The sequence below is a fragment of the Bufo gargarizans genome, chromosome 11 (assembly GCF_014858855.1).
Source record: "Bufo gargarizans isolate SCDJY-AF-19 chromosome 11, ASM1485885v1, whole genome shotgun sequence".
Classification (NCBI taxonomy): domain Eukaryota; kingdom Metazoa; phylum Chordata; class Amphibia; order Anura; family Bufonidae; genus Bufo; species Bufo gargarizans.
In genome coordinates this window covers 31655389-31673281 of record NC_058090.1, presented here as the reverse complement: position 1 = coordinate 31673281, position 17893 = coordinate 31655389, and the positions used below count along the sequence as shown (strand labels likewise).

General features: G+C 44.0%; 1 protein-coding gene across 1 annotated transcript; it reads right to left on the bottom strand.

Annotated features, from left to right (window-relative positions):
* Nucleotides 1–2213: 2213 nt before the first annotated feature.
* ZBTB25 (zinc finger and BTB domain containing 25) lies at nt 2214–14992 on the bottom strand. The gene is made up of 3 exons (XM_044272484.1): nt 14740–14992; nt 5889–6066; nt 2214–4210 (listed from the first exon to the last, which is right to left on the bottom strand). The coding sequence occupies exons 2-3, from the start codon at nt 6059–6061 to the stop codon at nt 3088–3090; spliced, it is 1296 nt and encodes a 431-aa protein (XP_044128419.1). The 5' UTR covers nt 6062–6066; nt 14740–14992; the 3' UTR covers nt 2214–3087.
* Nucleotides 14993–17893: the final 2901 nt, after the last annotated feature.

The window sequence follows — 17893 nt, the reverse complement described above, 5'->3', positions numbered from 1 at the left end:
ATCTGAGGCTCTGTTCACACTAGCAGCATGGCTTCCGTTTATGGCAATGATTAGTGATGAGCGAAGCGAGCTTCGGATGCTACATCGGAAGTCTCTTCGTTCAAAACTTCGGATTAATACTGTACCACTTTAAAAAAAAGTGGGTCTCCGTACAGTATTAATCTGAAGTTTTGAACTTAATCCGAAAATTTGAACGAAGCGACTTCGGATGTAGCATCCGAAGCTCGCTTCGCTCATCACTAGCGATGATGCTTTTCTTAAGGATCCAAACGGTCACTGATGGACCCCACTGACCTTTCTGGATCCAGATTGCGCTTTCTTTGTTAACAGAATGACTGTAAAGCTTTGACGGAAACCTTAGCTGATCCCTATAAAACCAGCGTGCTAATAAACAGCTAAAGTAGTAAACTTCGTACGTGACAATAGAAATAAAATGTGGGAATATTTATAACAAGGAAATCAAATAACAGTGGAAATCTGATGGCACTGACCCATATTGAAAACCCGCTCTTATACGAAGCCTCCGCTGGGGTTCAGCAAAGAAAGCTGCAGCGTCCTCTGAAATGGACAGGTGGAATTACACAGCGTCTATCCAAATGAACGGGGAGACCGCGTAATCTGTCATGTCTTGCTCTTTGCTATTGTTAAAAGAAAGCGTTCCCAAGCAGAGGATCCCATGACATCTTGATAGGATAGCCTCTTTAACAACCCAACAGGCAGTGTCTCTAGTTTTGATTTATACTAGGAACAACCATGGTTCAATAGGTATTAAAAGAGTTGTCCCATAATTATATATTACATTTCTATGTTGGATAACACACAACAGAATTTGTTTTCTATTGGAATAAAATACTACTGTCTAGCCAGCGCCCCCTGCTGTCCTTATAACTCCCCCTCAGAATGGCCATGTAATGTTTCCAATAAGGAAGAGAAGTAGTTTTTACCACACTGACTCTTATAAGATGGCCGCACAATAACATAAATCACTCGGCTGCCTGTGTACATAGTGATCCAGGTGGTGGGGCTGAGATACTGAGCATGTGTGACCACCACCACTGGACACGTAAACAAATTACGTGGACGTTCTGAGAGGGAATAAGAACACCAGGGGCTGCAATAACAAGTATGCAGCAGCAATATCTAGACACAGGAACTACTGCCTGCCATCTTGCTTCCATTTTATCCTTAGCTATGGTGTCTCTAACGCATCCTACATTTCCCATGATGCTTCTGACTATGCAAAAACAGAAGAGGGGAGGGTTTCATCACTAAAGGTAGCCAGTGACAGAGAACTTCAGTCCCCTCACACTACAGAGTCTTAGAGTATTACTATGTGTAGCTTTCAGACGGTCTCCTCTGCCTTCTGCTTGTGATAGGTTTCTCCCTGTCAGCTCTTAATCAGGAGATAGGGGAGAGCAGTGTGAAGCTATATGGGATATACTGAAGATTCTGCAAACAGCACACATAGTAAATACAAGCAGTTGTGAATCAGAACGTTGAGTAAAATGACATAGTTGCCCATAATGAAAAAGTTCAAAATGAATGGATGCAACTGAAACAAACTACAGAGCTGGAATATTGTTGGTGAGCTAGCATTATAGAGTATGCCCAAAAATAGTGACTGTACATTGAAAACTTGCTATGTTTTGCATGATCTAAACACAGAAAAGTAATATTTAAAAGGATTGTCTGGAATAATAATATTGATGACCTATCCTTCAGATATAAATAATATTAGAACAGTTGGGGTCTGACTCTTATAACCCCCACTGATCATCTGTTTATAGAGGCTGCAGCGCACCGCAGGCCCTTAATTGTTTACAGTGCTCCATACGCTCAGCACACTGTACATAGTAGTGTCTGTGCTGGCGATTGTCACGCTTTAAGGGGTTGTGTCATCGCTAGGATATGCCACCAATGTCTAATGTCTGGGACCTGCACCTATCTCTAGAACAAAGCCTGCAAAGTCAATGAGAGCAGATGCGGTCAAGGAGCACATGCACGTAGAAGAGAGAATTCTGGTCAGGCGCAAAATCACTGGTAGAGACGGTCCTCATGATCAGATACAGTTCCTCTTTATTTGAAGGTAGCGCATGTACATAAAAACAATGCGTTTTGGGGATCCATAAGTCCCCTTCATCAGGTTATTTTGAGTCATTAATTACCTGAAGAAGGGGACTTCTGGATCCCCAAAACGTGTTGTTTTTATGTACATGCGCTACCTTCAAATAAAGGTCTGTAGCTGATCATTAAGACCGTCTCTACCAGAGATTTTGCGCCTGACCAGAATTCTCTCTTCGACAAGTATCCTTTGGGGGATTGGGCATCCGATCCCAAATAAATTTCTTCTGCGGCTGCAGTCCTGGTTAAAGGGTCTAAACTATACAAGCCTACAATAGGGTTGTGCCTATCAGCAGCACAACCCTAAAAGGTTAGCACCTTTGTCTTTTAATTTTCTCGCATTTGTGTTGAACGTACTACCCTATTGTGCGCCCCCTCCTTTTGTCTTAATTTCCCTCGTCTCTGAGCAGAATCTAGATATGCCCGACTTTGAAGGAGCACATGCATGGCCGCCCTCCATTCATTTCTATAAGAGTGGCAAAAATAGCTGAGCACCGGCTGGGTTATTTACGTAAGCCTCATAGAAGTGAATGGTGGCTGCTCTTGCGCGGTGCGCTGTGAAATTAATAGAGGGTAGCTGCTGCTCTGTCCGCTCTACATTACTTTGCGGGCTCGGTTCTAGAGATAGGTGAGGGTCCCAGAGGCGGAACCGGCCTCTATCAGACATTGGTGGCATATCCTAGCGATAAACCACCAATGTTTGAGATGATATAACCCCTGTAAGTGAATTGAACAACCCTGCAAAACAAAGTATAGTGGCTTGTACGGCAAGCTGGAGTGCCTTCAAACAATAGATTAGGTCAACAATATAAAAAGTCTGGAAAATCCCTTTAATCGTGGGATAACACCCATAAACTAGTTTTCAAATATAATTACAGTGAGCTAAAAGGTTTAACTCTGTCAACAAAATGATTTTGAGCTGGAAAGCACTGAAGGATTTCTTCACAGAAAATACACACACGTATTTTATTCTACTAGAACAGATTCCACATTTTCCTGTGAATCCGTGGGCTCCTCTTCTCCAAGGAACTCGGGAGGATCCAGCAGCAGGTCAGGCTCTTTCTGGCTGATATCAGTAATGTTACTACAGTAGCTGTGCAAGTTCTGCTCCACCAAGTTATCAATCCTCTGGTACTTGTGTGGCTTTGTTTTATGAGTGTGTACGTGCTCCAGCAACTGGCTTCGTCTGGCGAATCTGTGTCCACACACCGTGCAACTGAATTTCCTCTTCCGTAAAAACGAGAAGTTTAGTTCTATAGGATCTGCGTCTTTTGTGAGGAAAGACAATTGGTTGAGTTGGAGCTGTTCTGCGTGGTTCGCGCTCAGAAGTGGCTCCTCAGTTCGGTTCAGAAGGTAGCCCCCAAGCCGGCAAGTGTCAGCATTCTCAATGTTTTCAAGTATGGGACGCACTTCACCCAGATCGTCACTCTCTAGAATAGACGTTGGGACTCCAAATGGAAGCGACTGAGACACGTGAATATGCAAGTGATCTCTCAACGTAACGCGGGACTCGAAGTGCTCGCCGCAGTAATGGCAGGAGTACACTCTGTTGCTCGATGTAATGAGGTTTGGTTCAACCTCGTCTGATGGTGGAAGCGAGTTGTTCGGGGAACTCATAGATTCAGATTCGCTGGACTCCTGCTTTATGGACCTCACGCTCTTCTGAATGTCTTCTATTGACTGCACTGTGGTGCCGATTTGGCTGGTAAAATGTGAACTTTGCTGCTCCGAACCTACGCCTTCTAGTCCAATAGCAAGGGACAACTGTAGCTGGGGATGTTCTCCTTGCGGGATGGGTCTTGTTGCACTCGGCTGGTTCTTCCTCATATGAAGGCTTTCCTTTGGTGCTTTTTGTGCCGTTGATATCTGGATTCCATATAGGTTAGAGGTCTGTATGGTGTCTGACGGTAGCACTTGTGTTGGCTCACTGGCCGGTGACGTGAAGAGATTAGCATGTAGGAATTTCACTCCTTCCTCCAATCTGTACTGGTCTACACTTTGCTTGGGGCTCTTCCCTGTGTACATGACGTGTAAAAGGAAGCTGAATATGTCCGGCTGGATGTCCGTCGGCTGAATTTTAATGCATTCACTGTAAGAGAGAGCAAACATATTGGTGGAAGAAATGAAACGAAACGAAAGACGTCTGGGGGTATAGAACGCTGTGCGCACTTGACACCACGATTATCCTGTTTAGTGGTGATACTCATTTGCTATTTTGATTTAACCCCTAAAGGATCAAGCTAATTTTGACCTTGAGGCCTTTTCTTCCTCACATTCCAGCTGTCATAACTATTTTATTATGGGTAGAACTGGTATCATTGATTGGTACCTATGCTTTAGTGTCCAGTTCATATTAATCTTTAATTGGGCAAAAATTCACAAAATCAATCAATTCCCCTGAAGATTCTATGTAATATTTTTCACCCATACACTAAATGATGCTTTAAATTTACTGATCCTGATGACACCAAATATGAGTATATTATTTAATGTTTTGGGACTTATACTTTAATAACTTTTATTTACTGTAAAAGAAAATGAGATCTATATTCATAAAGTAATCATTTCTGTTCATTCAAGGTTTGCAAATATAAAATATGGTCTGTAAAATGTACTAAGCGATGGTCTATCCTCAAGATAGGCCACCACTAGCTGATAACGGGGGTCCCACACCCCCTGATGATCAGCTGTGCGGGTATAGCTCCATTGCTGGAAGTCGTGCCGAAATTACACAGAACCGTCAACTTGTAGTGAAGGGAGCTCATTACTACAGCGCTGCTTCCATTGAAGTCAATGAGAGCAGCGGAGTAGTGGTCATGCTGTGTAATTTCTGCATGACTTCCGGCAATGGTGCTATACCTGCTACATAAGAGGTTGACGCTGTCTCTCCCCAGTGCTCAAGACTTACTGGAGACGGACTCATAGACGTTCTACTGAGCCCATATTCGACAGTGAAGCTAAACAGCGCTCTGTGTGAGCGCTTCCATCTCCTCGTTTTAGTTACTGGCGAGGGTCTCAGCACTCGGACACCCACCAATCAAAACATTTGATTAGTGGCTTTGACATATCAACAGTTTTTCAACTTTTTTTAAGAATGAAGAAAGACGATCCCTTTAAAGGGGTTGTCTGGTTTCAGAGCTGAACCCGGACATATCCCTGTTTTCACCCCTCCTGCCCCCTGAAATGAGTATTTCATGCTCCGATGCTCCCCCTTGCCTTGTGCTGAATTGCGCAGGGCAAATGCTTTTTACGGAGATCAGGTGATGTACCGGGCTCTCCATAGGGACTGATAGGCGGAGGCTTATGCATTGCAGTGAGCCCGGTGACGTCACTGGCACTGATGGGCAGGCTTTAGCGCTGCCCTAGCCTGTTCACCCGAAACACTGCTAGACGAAAGCCTCTGCCTAGCAGTGTAAAAATATATATAAACAAGCCTTTGCCCTGCACGATACAGCATAGGGCAAGGCAGAGCATCGGAGCATGAAATGTTAGAGGGGCCGGATGGGTGAAAATGGTGATATGTCCGGGTTCAGCTCTGAACCTGGACAACCCCTTTAAACGATTGTGTGCTAAGAGCCCATTACAACCAAAGTGTTGAGTGCAGGCAATATGATGTGCCGACTGGCAAAGTTTATTAAGTTTGTGACGTTTTCTAGGGCTATAAAATCAAACCACTTTATGTGAAGATATCAAGAATGGGAAGAGGGAAATAGAAGGAAACAAGAAACACGAAAAAGGTAGAAATTAAGAGACATAAATCTCAGCACCTGGTTTGGTGGATGAAGATCATCTTGAAATAGTTGGAAAAGGCGGCAAGAACGGCCCTGTGCGCTTTAAAATACACATCCCCGATAGCCACTGTGCAGTCACAGAGGAAGCCAAACTCTCGCTGCATATTCAGCTGCTGGAGCAGAAGCAGACTGTGGCTGGACTGATCCATCCTCCCTGCAAATAACAGATACGTTAGTGAGATCGGAAAGGAGGAAAATTATATAGGAAAACTCCAGGAGCATACATCAGAAGTATTCCTTACAGCAGGGACCAGCAACCTCCGGCATTCCAGCTGTTCAGAAACTACTACTCCCAGAATGCTTCATTCACTTCCATGGGAGTTAGAAGAGCAGCCCAGCATGTTTGCATGCTGTGAGTTGTAGTTTGAGAGCAGCTGGAGTGCCGAAGGTTGCTGATCCCTGTCTTACAGTATACCTCAGATCTGTCTATAGACCATCTATTATATGCCAGAGAATGTCCTTTTGGCATATACAGGGCCGGTAAGCGTCAGCATTCACTTTTTTCACGGCATAGTCTACTATGCTTTACTATGCAGAGGGAAACAGTAAAAATGGATACATTTTCTTAAATGGGAGCCTATGGACTATGTATCCCACTGTAAGTCTTGTGACACAGCGAGGGGTTTTGTCTGGGAAGGCAGGTATTTTCCTCCCAACATGTGCGGCTGGGCTGGTTTCCAGCCAGGTGAGGTCAAATACCGGACTGGAGTTAAAGTGCCGGTCCGGGTTTTGGCAGCACCTGGCTGTCCTTAAATAGGCAGCTGAGTCTCTGTGTTTTGGGATCTGAGGCTTTGTGCCGTGCTGGAAGGCTGAGAGCCGCACGCTGGGAAACAGGCCCCCCACAGGCTCCTTTTTGGCCGCTCTTCGAGCAAACAGTGTCCGCTATGTGTGGTCTAAAGACACCCCCCCCCCCCCATACACAAATAGTAAACTCGCCGTTCTCGTCAGGTTCAGCTAACAGTCTAATGTGTGGGGAGCTCCTGACAGATGATGAATTTGGGGAAATTAATATTTTCACACGATCCTTGTCTGGGGATGTGTCTGGCAGCAGCTTTCTCCTCTCTCCCCCTTAAATACACATACACTTTCGGTCACAATGAATGTGTATGAGGGAGTCAGAGGCGGACGACAGCTACTGAATGTGTACGGCCGCCTCCAAGGGGTCATGCACATGAATGTATTTGTTTTATGATTCCGGTCTGTTTTTTGTTGCAGCCCATATATGAAGAACCAATCACTTTAATGGGTCCTCAAAAAAAAAAAATTACTGTGTGCATTCCATTTCCGTATGTCTGCATGGCCGTTCCGCAAAAAGGATAGATCATGTCCTATTCTTGTCTGTTTGGCGGGCAAGGACAGGCATTGTTATAATGGATCCGCAAAAATAAAGGGAAGCAATACGGACGTCACACAGATGTCATCCGTATTTTCTGTGGATCCGTGTTTTGTGGACCACAACATACATCAGGTCGTGAGCAGGAGCCCTAATAGACACAGCAAAAAATTTCTGTAGAAAAAGGCTTTACTGAGGGATAAAGAAACAAGTGGTAATTTTCATGGGAACTCATCTAGTTAGCACAAATCGTGGACATAGGACTTTGGACATTACGTGGGATACCACCTGCACTTAAAGTCTATGTACACCTTTTTTATGATGGCATTTTACTCATTTTGAGCTAAAACTCATTTGTTCAATTGGTCTTTATGAAAAATATTAAGCCATTCTGTCACAAAGGGTTAACTGTTCCTCTAGCTGTGTGAATCCTACTTTTTCCTTTCACTTTGTTGTGCCATAACCCTTATCTCTAAATTACTGAGAGGTCATAAACACTTATTTAAAGGGGTTGTCTCCCTTCAGTAAGTGGCATTTATTATGTAGAAGAAGTTAATACAAACCACTTACTAATGTATTGTTATTATCCATATTGTTTCTTTTGCTGGCTGAATTCATTTTTCTATCTGCTTGTTTCCATGGTTACAACTAGGGATGAGCAAATCGACTTCAGATGAAACATCCAAAGTTGATTCGCATAATACTTTGTTTGATTCGCTCCATACAGTATTAGAATGTATTGGCTACGATGACTCCGAAGTTATTGCTTTGTGAAGTCTCGTGAGACTTCGCATAACTTCATAAATTAATTTCTACTGTAATAAACCATTTCCCGAACTCTCTCAGTACAGTATTCAAACAAAGTATTATGCGAAGTCGATTCGCTCATTCCTAGTTACGACCACCCTGCAATCCAGCAGCAGAGGCTGTGCTTGCACACTATAGGAAAAAACACTAGTTTATGTGCAGTCCCGGCCACCAGAGAGGCTGACGTTTCTTACTATAGCGTGCAAGCACGGCCACCACTGATGAATTGCAGGGTGGTCGTAACCATGGAAATGAGCAGTGCATAATATGATGGAAAAGGAGCCCAGCCAGATAAGGAGGCAATATGGACAATCACAATACATTAGAAAGTCGCTTCTATTAACTTTCTCTACATGATAAATGCTATTTGTTAAAGTGAGAGAACCCTTTTAACCCCTTAAGGACCGGGCTCATTTTCACCTTAAGGACCAGGCCATTTTTTGCAAATCTGACCAGTGTCACTTTAAGTGCTGATAACTTTAAAACGCTTTGACTTATCCAGGCCATTCTGAGATTGTTTTTTCGTCACATATTGTACTTCATGACACTGGTAAAATAAAGTCAAAAAAATAAAAATTTTTGCATAATAAAATACCTAATTTACCAAAAATTTTGAAAAATTAGCAAATTTCAAAGTTTCAGTTTCTCTACTTCTGTAATACATAGTAATACCCCCAAAAATTGTGATGACTTAACATTCCCCATATGTCTACTTCATGTTTGAATTATTTTGGGAATGATATTTTATTTTTTGGGGATGTTACAAGGCTTAGAAGTTTAGAAGCAAATCTTGAAATTTTTCAGAAATTTACAAAAACCCAATTTTTAGGGACCACTACAGCTCTGAAGTCACTTTGCGAGGCTTACATAATAGAAACCGCCCAAAAATGACCCCATTCTATAAACTACACCCCTCAAGGTATTCAAAACTGATTTTACAAACTCCGTTAACCCTTTAGGTGTTGCACAAGAGTTATTGGCAAATTGGGATGAAATTTGAGAATTTCATTTTTTTGCCTAATTTTCCATTTTAACCCATTTTTTCCACTAACAAAGCAAGGGTTAACAGCCAAACAAGACTGTATCTTTATTGCCCTGACTCTGCTGTTTACAGAAACACCCAATATGTGTCCGTAAACTACTGTACGGCCACACAGCGGGGCGTAGAGTGAAAGGTGCGCCGTATGGTTTTTGGAAGCCAGATTTTGCTGGACAGTTTTTTTGACACCATGTCCCATTTGAAGCCCCCTGATGCACCCCTAGAGTAGAAACTCCATAAAGTGACCCCATCTAAGAAACTATACCCCTCAAGGTATTCAAAACTGATTTTACAAACTTCGTTAACCCTTTAGGTGTTGCACAAGAGTTATTGGCAAATTGGGATGAAATTTGAGAATTTCATTTTTTTGCCTAATTTTCCATTTTAACCCATTTTTTCCACTAACAAAGCAAGGGTTAACAGCCAAACAAGACTGTATCTTTATTGCCCTGACTCTGCTGTTTACAGAAACACCCCAAATGTGGCCGTAAACTACTGTACGGCCACACAGCGGGGCGTAGAGTGAAAGGTGCGCCGTATGGTTTTTGGAAGCCAGATTTTGCTGGACAGTTTTTTTGACACCATGTCCCATTTGAAGCCCCCCTGATGCACCCCTAGAGTAGAAACTCCAAAAAAGTGACCCCATCTAAGAAACTACACCCCTCAAGGTATTCAAAACTGATTTTACAAACTTTGTCAACCCTTTAGGTGTTGCACAAGATTTAATGGAAAATAGAGATACAATTTCAAAATTTCACTTTTTTGGCAGATTTTCCATTTTAATATTTTTTTTCCAGTTACAAAGCAAGGGTTAACAGCCAAACAAAACTCATTATTTATGGCCCTGATTCTGTAGTTTACAGAAACACCCCATATGTGGTCGTAAATTGCTGTACGGGCACACAGTAGGGCGCAGAAGGAAAGGAATGCCATACGGCTTTTGGAAGGCAGATTTTGCTGGACAGTTTTTTTGACACCATGTCCCATTTGAAGCCCCCCTGATGCACCCCTAGAGTAGAAACTCCAAAAAAGTGACCCCATCTAAGAAACTACACCCCTCAAGGTATTCAAAACTGATTTTACAAACTTTGTCAACCCTTTAGGTGTTGCACAAGATTTAATGGAAAATAGAGATACAATTTCAAAATTTCACTTTTTTGGCAGATTTTCCATTTTAATATTTTTTTTCCAGTTACAAAGCAAGGGTTAACAGCCAAACAAAACTCATTATTTATGGCCCTGATTCTGTAGTTTACAGAAACACCCCATATGTGGTCGTAAATTGCTGTACGGGCACACAGTAGGGCGCAGAAGGAAAGGAATGCCATACGGCTTTTGGAAGGCAGATTTTGCTGGACAGTTTTTTTGACACCATGTCCCATTTGAAGCCCCCCTGATGCACCCCTAGAGTAGAAACTCCAAAAAAGTGACCCCATCTAAGAAACTACACCCCTCAAGGTATTCAAAACTGATTTTACAAACTTTGTCAACCCTTTAGGTGTTGCACAAGATTTAATGGAAAATAGAGATACAATTTCAAAATTTCACTTTTTTGGCAGATTTTCCATTTTAATATTTTTTTTCCAGTTACAAAGCAAGGGTTAACAGCCAAACAAAACTCATTATTTATGGCCCTGATTCTGTAGTTTACAGAAACACCCCATATGTGGTCGTAAACTGCTGTACGGGCACACGGCAGGGCACAGAAGGAAAGGAATGCCATACGGTTTTTGGAAGGCAGATTTTGCTGGACAGTTTTTTTGACACCATGTCCCATTTGAAGCCCCCCTGATGCACCCCTAGAGTAGAAACTCCAAAAAAGTGACCCCATTTTAGAAAGTACGGAATAGGGTGGCAGTATTGTTGGTACTAGTTTAGGGTACATATGATTTTTGGTTGCTCTATATTACACTTTTTGTGCGGCAAGGTAACAAGAAATAGCTTTTTTGGCACGTTTTTTTTTTTGTTATTTACAACATTCATCTGACAGGTTAGATCATGTGGTAATTTTATAGAGCAGGTTGTCACGGACGCGGCGATACCTAATATGTATACAATTTTTTTTATTTATGTAAGTTTTATACAATAACTTCATTTTTAAAACCAAAAAATTGTTTAGTGTCTCCATAGTCTAAGAGCCATAGTTTTTACAGTTTTTGGGCGATTATCTTGAGTAGGGTCTAATTTTTTGCGGGATGAGATGACGGTTTGATTGGCACTATTTTGGGGTGCATATGACTTTTTGATCGCTTGCTATTACACTTTTTGTGACGTAAGATGGCAAAAAATTGCTTTTTTTACACTTTTTTTTTCTTTTTTTTTTACGGTGCTCATCTGAGGGGTTAGGTCATGTGATAATTTTATAGAGCCGGTCGATACGGACGCGGCGATACCTAATATGTATACTTTATTTTTATTTATAAAAGTTTTACACAATTATTTTATTTTTGAAACAAAAAAAATCATGTTTTAGTGTTTCCATAGTCTAAGAGCCATAGTTTTTTCAGTTTTTGGGCGATTATCTTGAGTAGGGTCTCATTTTTTGCGGGATGAGATGACGGTTTTATTGGTACTATTTTGGCGTACATGCGACTTTTTTGATCACTTTTATTACCTTCTTTGGGAAGTAAGGTGGGCAAAATTTCAATTTTCTCATAGTTTTTATTTTTTTATTTTTATGGCGTTCACCGTGCGGGGAAAGTAACATGACCGTTTTATAGATCAGGTCGTTACGGACGCGGCGATACCTAATATGTGTAGTGTATTTTTTTATTTTTATTTTTATTCAGTGATAAATGTTTTTTTATTTTATCTTAACTTTTTTCACTTTTTTAAAAAAAAATTGGACCCAGACCCACTTGGTTCTTGAAGATCCAGTGGGTCTGATGTCTGTAAAATACAGTACAGAAACTATATAGGTTTCTGCACTGTATTTTACTTACACTGAACAGATCTATGCTTTCAGCACAGATCTGTTCAGCACCATGGACAGCAGGACGCCTGAGCAGGCGTCCTGTTGCCATGGGAACCTTCCCCGTCTGTCACAACTTCGCAGACGGGGAAGGGTGAGGACGGGGCTTCGGGGGGCTCTCTCCCTCTCCCATCGGGGGGCTGCAAAGGCACAGCAGCCCCCCGATCGGAGAGGGAGGGAGCTCCTTGCGCTGTTAACCTTTTCCATACAGCGGTCCGTACGGACCGCTGCATGGAAAGGGTTAAACGGCTGACATCGCATCACCGATGTCAGCCGTTTATACCAGGGTGCCAGCAATGTGCTGGCACCCTGGTATAACCCACTAGACGCCAACGATTATGCAATGGGAGGCGGGCGGGGGATCGCGATCCCGCCTGCCGCACCGCCCGCCTCCCGCAACGCCCCCACTGCCTGCGACACCCCCCCTGCACCACCCGCCGCCATCAAATCATGCAGGGGTGCAGGGGGGGTGCGCAATATTGATTTTAGGCACTCTGAAGTTTCTGATCCCCGCGGTCAGGGACCGCGGGGATCAGAAACTGCAAAAAGCGCAGCAAACCGCAGGTCTGAATTGACCTGCGGTTTGCTGCGATCGCCGACACGGGGGGGTCAAATGACCCCCCCCTGCATTGTTACGGGATGCCGGCTGAATGATTTCAGCCGGCGTCCCGTTCCGATTAACCCCCGCGGCGCCGGAATGCAGATTTTAAGTCAGGACGTACCGGTACGTCCTCGGTCCTTAAGGACTCGGGAAATAGGGCGTACCGGTACGTCCTCGGTCCTTAAGGGGTTAAGCCACACTCTTATCAGTAAGCTAGGAACTGAGCTATAATGAGTGTTTATAATGTCAGAGAGCAGAGAAAAGGAGCCCGTCAGCTGCCTGTCTGACGGAGCAGAGAGAAAATTCAGATCCCTCTATTAGAGCATCTCAGCTCTGTACAGAGAAAAGGGCTCCATGTTTGTACTAAAGACCAATTCAAAAAATGATTTCTAGCTCAAAATGAGTACAATGTAATCGTAAAAAAAAAAAATTGCCCCCAAAGGTACATAGCCTTTAATTATATATATATATATATATATATATATATATATAAAAACAGGTTTATAATTTATCAATATTTTTGTGCGCTTAAATTCTCAATCTTTTTCCAATTACTGCTATGTGTAACCATCGCTATATTAGTCTAGGTTCACATTGTCAGGTTTACTAATCCCACAAATAGCATTAAGGGGGTAATGTATAAAGTGCACTGAGGCAAAAAAAAAATAGATTGATTTTGCCCGTTTTGTGGGTGCAGCAAGCATTTGCGCCAAATTTATGATGCGTTTGTGCCATTTTTTGGTAAAAAATTTGGGTGTCCTCCATTCCCCTGGTGGCGTACAAACTGACTTTAGACTGAAACATCCATAGGTATTTTGTGCAACAAATGTCATGTGACATTTAGTTAATTTGCCATTTGTTTTATTTTTTTTATGGAACCGAAATATGGAAACGGAATGCACACGGAGTAGCTTCCGTTTTTTTTTTTTTTTTGCAGACCCATTGACATGATACGGTTCCGTATGCAGTCCGCACACAAAAAAACTGAACACTCACGGAAAGAAAATACGTATGTGTGCATGAGGCCTAACCTCGAATTCCACAGCAAATGCACATAGATTTCTCCAACATGCATTTTGATAAAGTAAAAACGGCCTGAGGACACCAGCAAAAAATACATTTAAAAAATGTGGTTTTACTGCGAACACTGGCAGAGTTCAGAGCATGGCGTCTGCAGGCAAAAAGACACTGGGGGTCATTTACCAACAGTTTTACACCTCTTTTTGGCATAAAATTATCATACTGCCCCTCTTTTGCGACTTTTTAAAGACACGCGTGACAAATATATGTCGGATGGGCGTTTTTACGGCATATTTGCCACAAAGAAGTGTTGAGGGAGTGGCGGGGGCATGTCAGGGCTTTGGTCCCAACAAAATCTGAAAAAAAGCGTAAAAGTTGTCATAAACCTACGCCAGCTCCCCCAGCTGGCGTATATTTTTTCCGGCAGGAGCAACGACTACCAAAACTGCCTAATGTTTGATGACGCGCACACCCCATCGTAAATTGGGTGCATCTTCAAGCAGCAAAAGGTACTAAAAAAGTAAGACAACTTCAAGTCGTGGTGGAAAAAAAAAACGCACATGAGAAAAAAAAACTAACGTTTACGGGCACTTTATGACACATAGTATATCAAATAAATGAAATGTGACCGTCATTATGTAATCTCCTCTTTATATAATAATTTGCACATGCTGTCGGCATAGGTTATGTTACTTCTATGTGAGACAACATAAGGTTTCTGCAGTTTATTATCAGTATTATATATAAAATCCCCAGGGATTCATGATGATGTTGCGGCAGTTCACACACAATATGGAGCTCTGCTGGTGTTAGTGCTTAAAAATTATAAAACCCGCACCGACTGAGGTAATATTCCCACGATAAATGGGTCACGGGCTCATGTCTACGCCGACTAAACAAGCCTCTATGGCCCCCTCAAAACCGCACGGCTCCGCCGCCATTATATCTCTTCATCACTGCGGCCGCCAAGCCCCGCCCCTTCGCTTTCCCGCCCTCTCACATGGAAAATTCCACAGGAAGCGAACGAGAAACGGCTCCCAGCGCTTAGTAACTTACCCACAATGCCCCGCTCCCCGTGCTCTCCTATACGCGCGCAGTACTGGAGGCTGATGCTGGGCACACCGGCTGGGCGGGCAGACGGGCCTGGCTGTGACGTCCGCACGTACGGACAAGTCAGGGGGAAGGAGGGAGGGCGGTGTCACATGACTGGCTGGATGGCGCCAGGCGCAGGGACGTGTCACACAATACACGCAGCTCTATTACCTGTGAGGAAAGCCGAGTGACGAGCGGCCATTACAGCAACTACAGGGGTAGTCAGAGCCTGGGAAAGCTGGGTGACAACCCATGTGTGGCCCTAATAGCAGCCATGTCAATAGCCACCCACTGGCCTGTGATGCCAATATTAAAGGGCATCTCTCAGGGATTTGTGGGCTGACCTGTTACATGTGCGCCTGGGGCTGAAGACATCTGTGTTGGTCCCATGGTCATATGTGCCCGCATTGCTGAGAAAACTAATGTTTTATTATATGCAAATGAGCCTCTAGGAGCAACGGGGACGTTACCCTTACACCTAGAGGCTCTGCTCTCTCTGCAACTACCGCATCCTTTGCACTTTGACAGGACCAGATGTGATGATGTGGCCCTATTAAAGTGCAGGGGGCGCAGCAGTTGCAGAGACTCTAGGTGTAATGGTAACGCCCCTGTTGCTCCTAGAGGCTCATTTGCATATATTAAAACATTTTTCTCAGCAAGGCGGGCACATATGGACATAGGACCAACACAGATACATGTGCGCTTGGCAGCCGACAGATGCCCTGTAATTCTGCATTATGCGGAATATTTTCACCCTGGATTTTGCACGGGGTGAAATTTGCAGCAAAATGTGTAGATCCCCATGTAGCAGGGAGAAAACAAAAAATGTGTGAAAATACAGAAATTCTGCGGAGCCTCACCGTGGATTTCACAATGCAAAAGGCGAACTCTAAAATCACGCAGCAGGAGATGTTGAATGTAGGTGAAGGGTGTATTCACCTGCAGCGGATTTCAGGCTCTTCTGCGTCGGCGTTTAGGTCCTTTCTGCTGCGTTAGGTTCCTTTCACACAAGCGTGACGGCTTGGCTCCGGATTCAGTGCGGGTGCTATGCGTTCACGTCACGCATTGCACCCGTGCGGAAAACTCACTTATGTGAAAGGGGCCTTAGAGGAGAAGAACAACAAGGAGGGGCGGATAGGGCACAGAACTGACAGGAACCGAGTAAAACAGACACCATTGACTGCAATAGGGTCAGCAACCTCTGGCTGTTCTGAAACTACAACTCCCAGAATCCTCCTTTCACTTCTATGGGAGTTAGAAGAACAGCCAAGTAAGTGGGCATGCTGGGAGTTGTAGTTTCTCAGCAGCTGGAATGCTGATTTATTTATTTTTAGCAGAGAAAAAATGTCCTTCACGCAGGACTTCTCTCCCCGTCAGGGTCATAGCTGAAGGCTCATGGGCCCTTGTGCAAGAGTTCAGCTTGGGCCCCCCTTCCCTCAGTGCTTTGTGGCCAGGGAAGCACAAACCTAACCCCTTCCCTCCAGCCAGAGGTGTAACTTGACCAGCATGCACTTTCTATAATACCGGTGTCTTCTTATGTGGCACAAGGGTCTTTGTGCCATGCCCCTAAGCTGAACCCGGACATACCCATATTTTCACCCAGGCAGCACCCCTGATGTTGGCACCGGAGCATCTCATGCTCCGATGCGCTCCTTTGCCCTGCGCTAGATCACGCAGGGTGCGGACTCTTTCGTCCGGCAGTGTGTTCGGCGACGTCACAGGCTCTGATGGGCGGGCTTTAGCGCTGCCCTAGCCGTTTTACTGGCATTCACTGGGCTTCCTGGCAGCCCCATGGAGAGCCCGGTTCGTCACCTGAACTCCTAAAAATGCCTTTGCTTTGCGCAATTTAGCGCAGGGCAAAGGAGAGCATCGGAGCATGAACTGCTCCGATACTCAAGTTAGGGGGGCTGCCGGGGTGAAAATGGGGATATGTCCAGGTTCACCTCTGAGCCCGGACAACCCCTTTAAGCTTCCTGCACACGACTGTATATGGATTTTTGCAGATAGCACACTGACCCATTCATTTCTATAAAGCCAGGCGAGCATTGGTACTTTTCTCGGATCCCCATAGTCCTTTTGCGGTCCACATTGCAGACACAAATAACCCTTTCTACTAATGGGTGTGAGAAAAATATGAAATGCACACGGACGGTATCCGAATTTTGCGGATCTGTTGTTTGCAGACCGAAATACGGACACAGCCATGTGCATGAGGCCTTATTGCAGAGATTCTTTTGACTTTACGAACGTAAAGGCTCAGTGCATGAGCCGCGGAGCACAAAAAGCGGTCTGCAACTGCCGTGTGCACTCCTGGTGCGGATGCGGATCTATTGACTTGAATGGGTCCACGATCTGAAAGATACCGCCAAACATATCCCACAGTAGCGGTTCATGATGCTTCCGATCTTTGCCTCCGCTCTGCAAAAAAATAGCAGATACTAGGAGAAATAGGTGGAAAAGAAAGATACTTTTTTTCCAGTCTAAAAAAATCAATCTCGGATGGCAATGGCTAAAACTGATGCCATTTGTGCAACAGGATCCGTTTTTTTTTCTGTTCTTCTGACGGCTCAGAAAAACAGAAAACTAAATAGTGACGTGAACTCGCCCTAAGGCTACCTGCGGGCTTACAAACAGAATTTCTGCATGGATTTTAGTGTTTCTTGCGGATTTTAATGAGGCTTTTCCCCAATCTGCATTGCAAAGGGTCTAATCTTAAAATCTCATTCACTTTTCTGGTTCTGGAGGCCTAGAACATGTCCTATCTTTGTGCGTAACAATTTGCAGGCCGCAGCACGGCCACGGGGCGCACACGTTCGTGTGCAGGAGGCCTTATCCTCCCTGAGCTGTATTTAGGGTGCGTGCACACAGGATGGATACGCCGCAGATTTATATTGACCCCCGTTGCAGGTTTCCAGAGCAGCTTTCACCCTTTGCAATGCATGAAATACGCTGCAAGTTAAAATCCACAAACCGGACAAGAATAGGACACTTTCTATTTCTTTGCGTGGCCATGGAACGGGCACAGCACATGGTGTGCTGTCCGCATCTTTTGCGGCCTCATTGATATGAATGGGTAAGCATCCGATCCGCAAAAAAATTAGATTGGATGCGGACTGCA

Excerpts from the sequence above, each read along its gene's own strand:
- ZBTB25 (XM_044272484.1), bottom strand. The coding sequence starts at position 6,061 with ATGGATCAGTCCAGCCACAGTCTGCTTCTGCTCCAGCAGCTGAATATG. Across the intron at positions 4,211-5,888 it reads ATCTTCATCCACCAAACCAG|TGAATGCATTAAAATTCAGC; the intron begins GTGCTGAGATTT and ends TCTCTCTTACAG.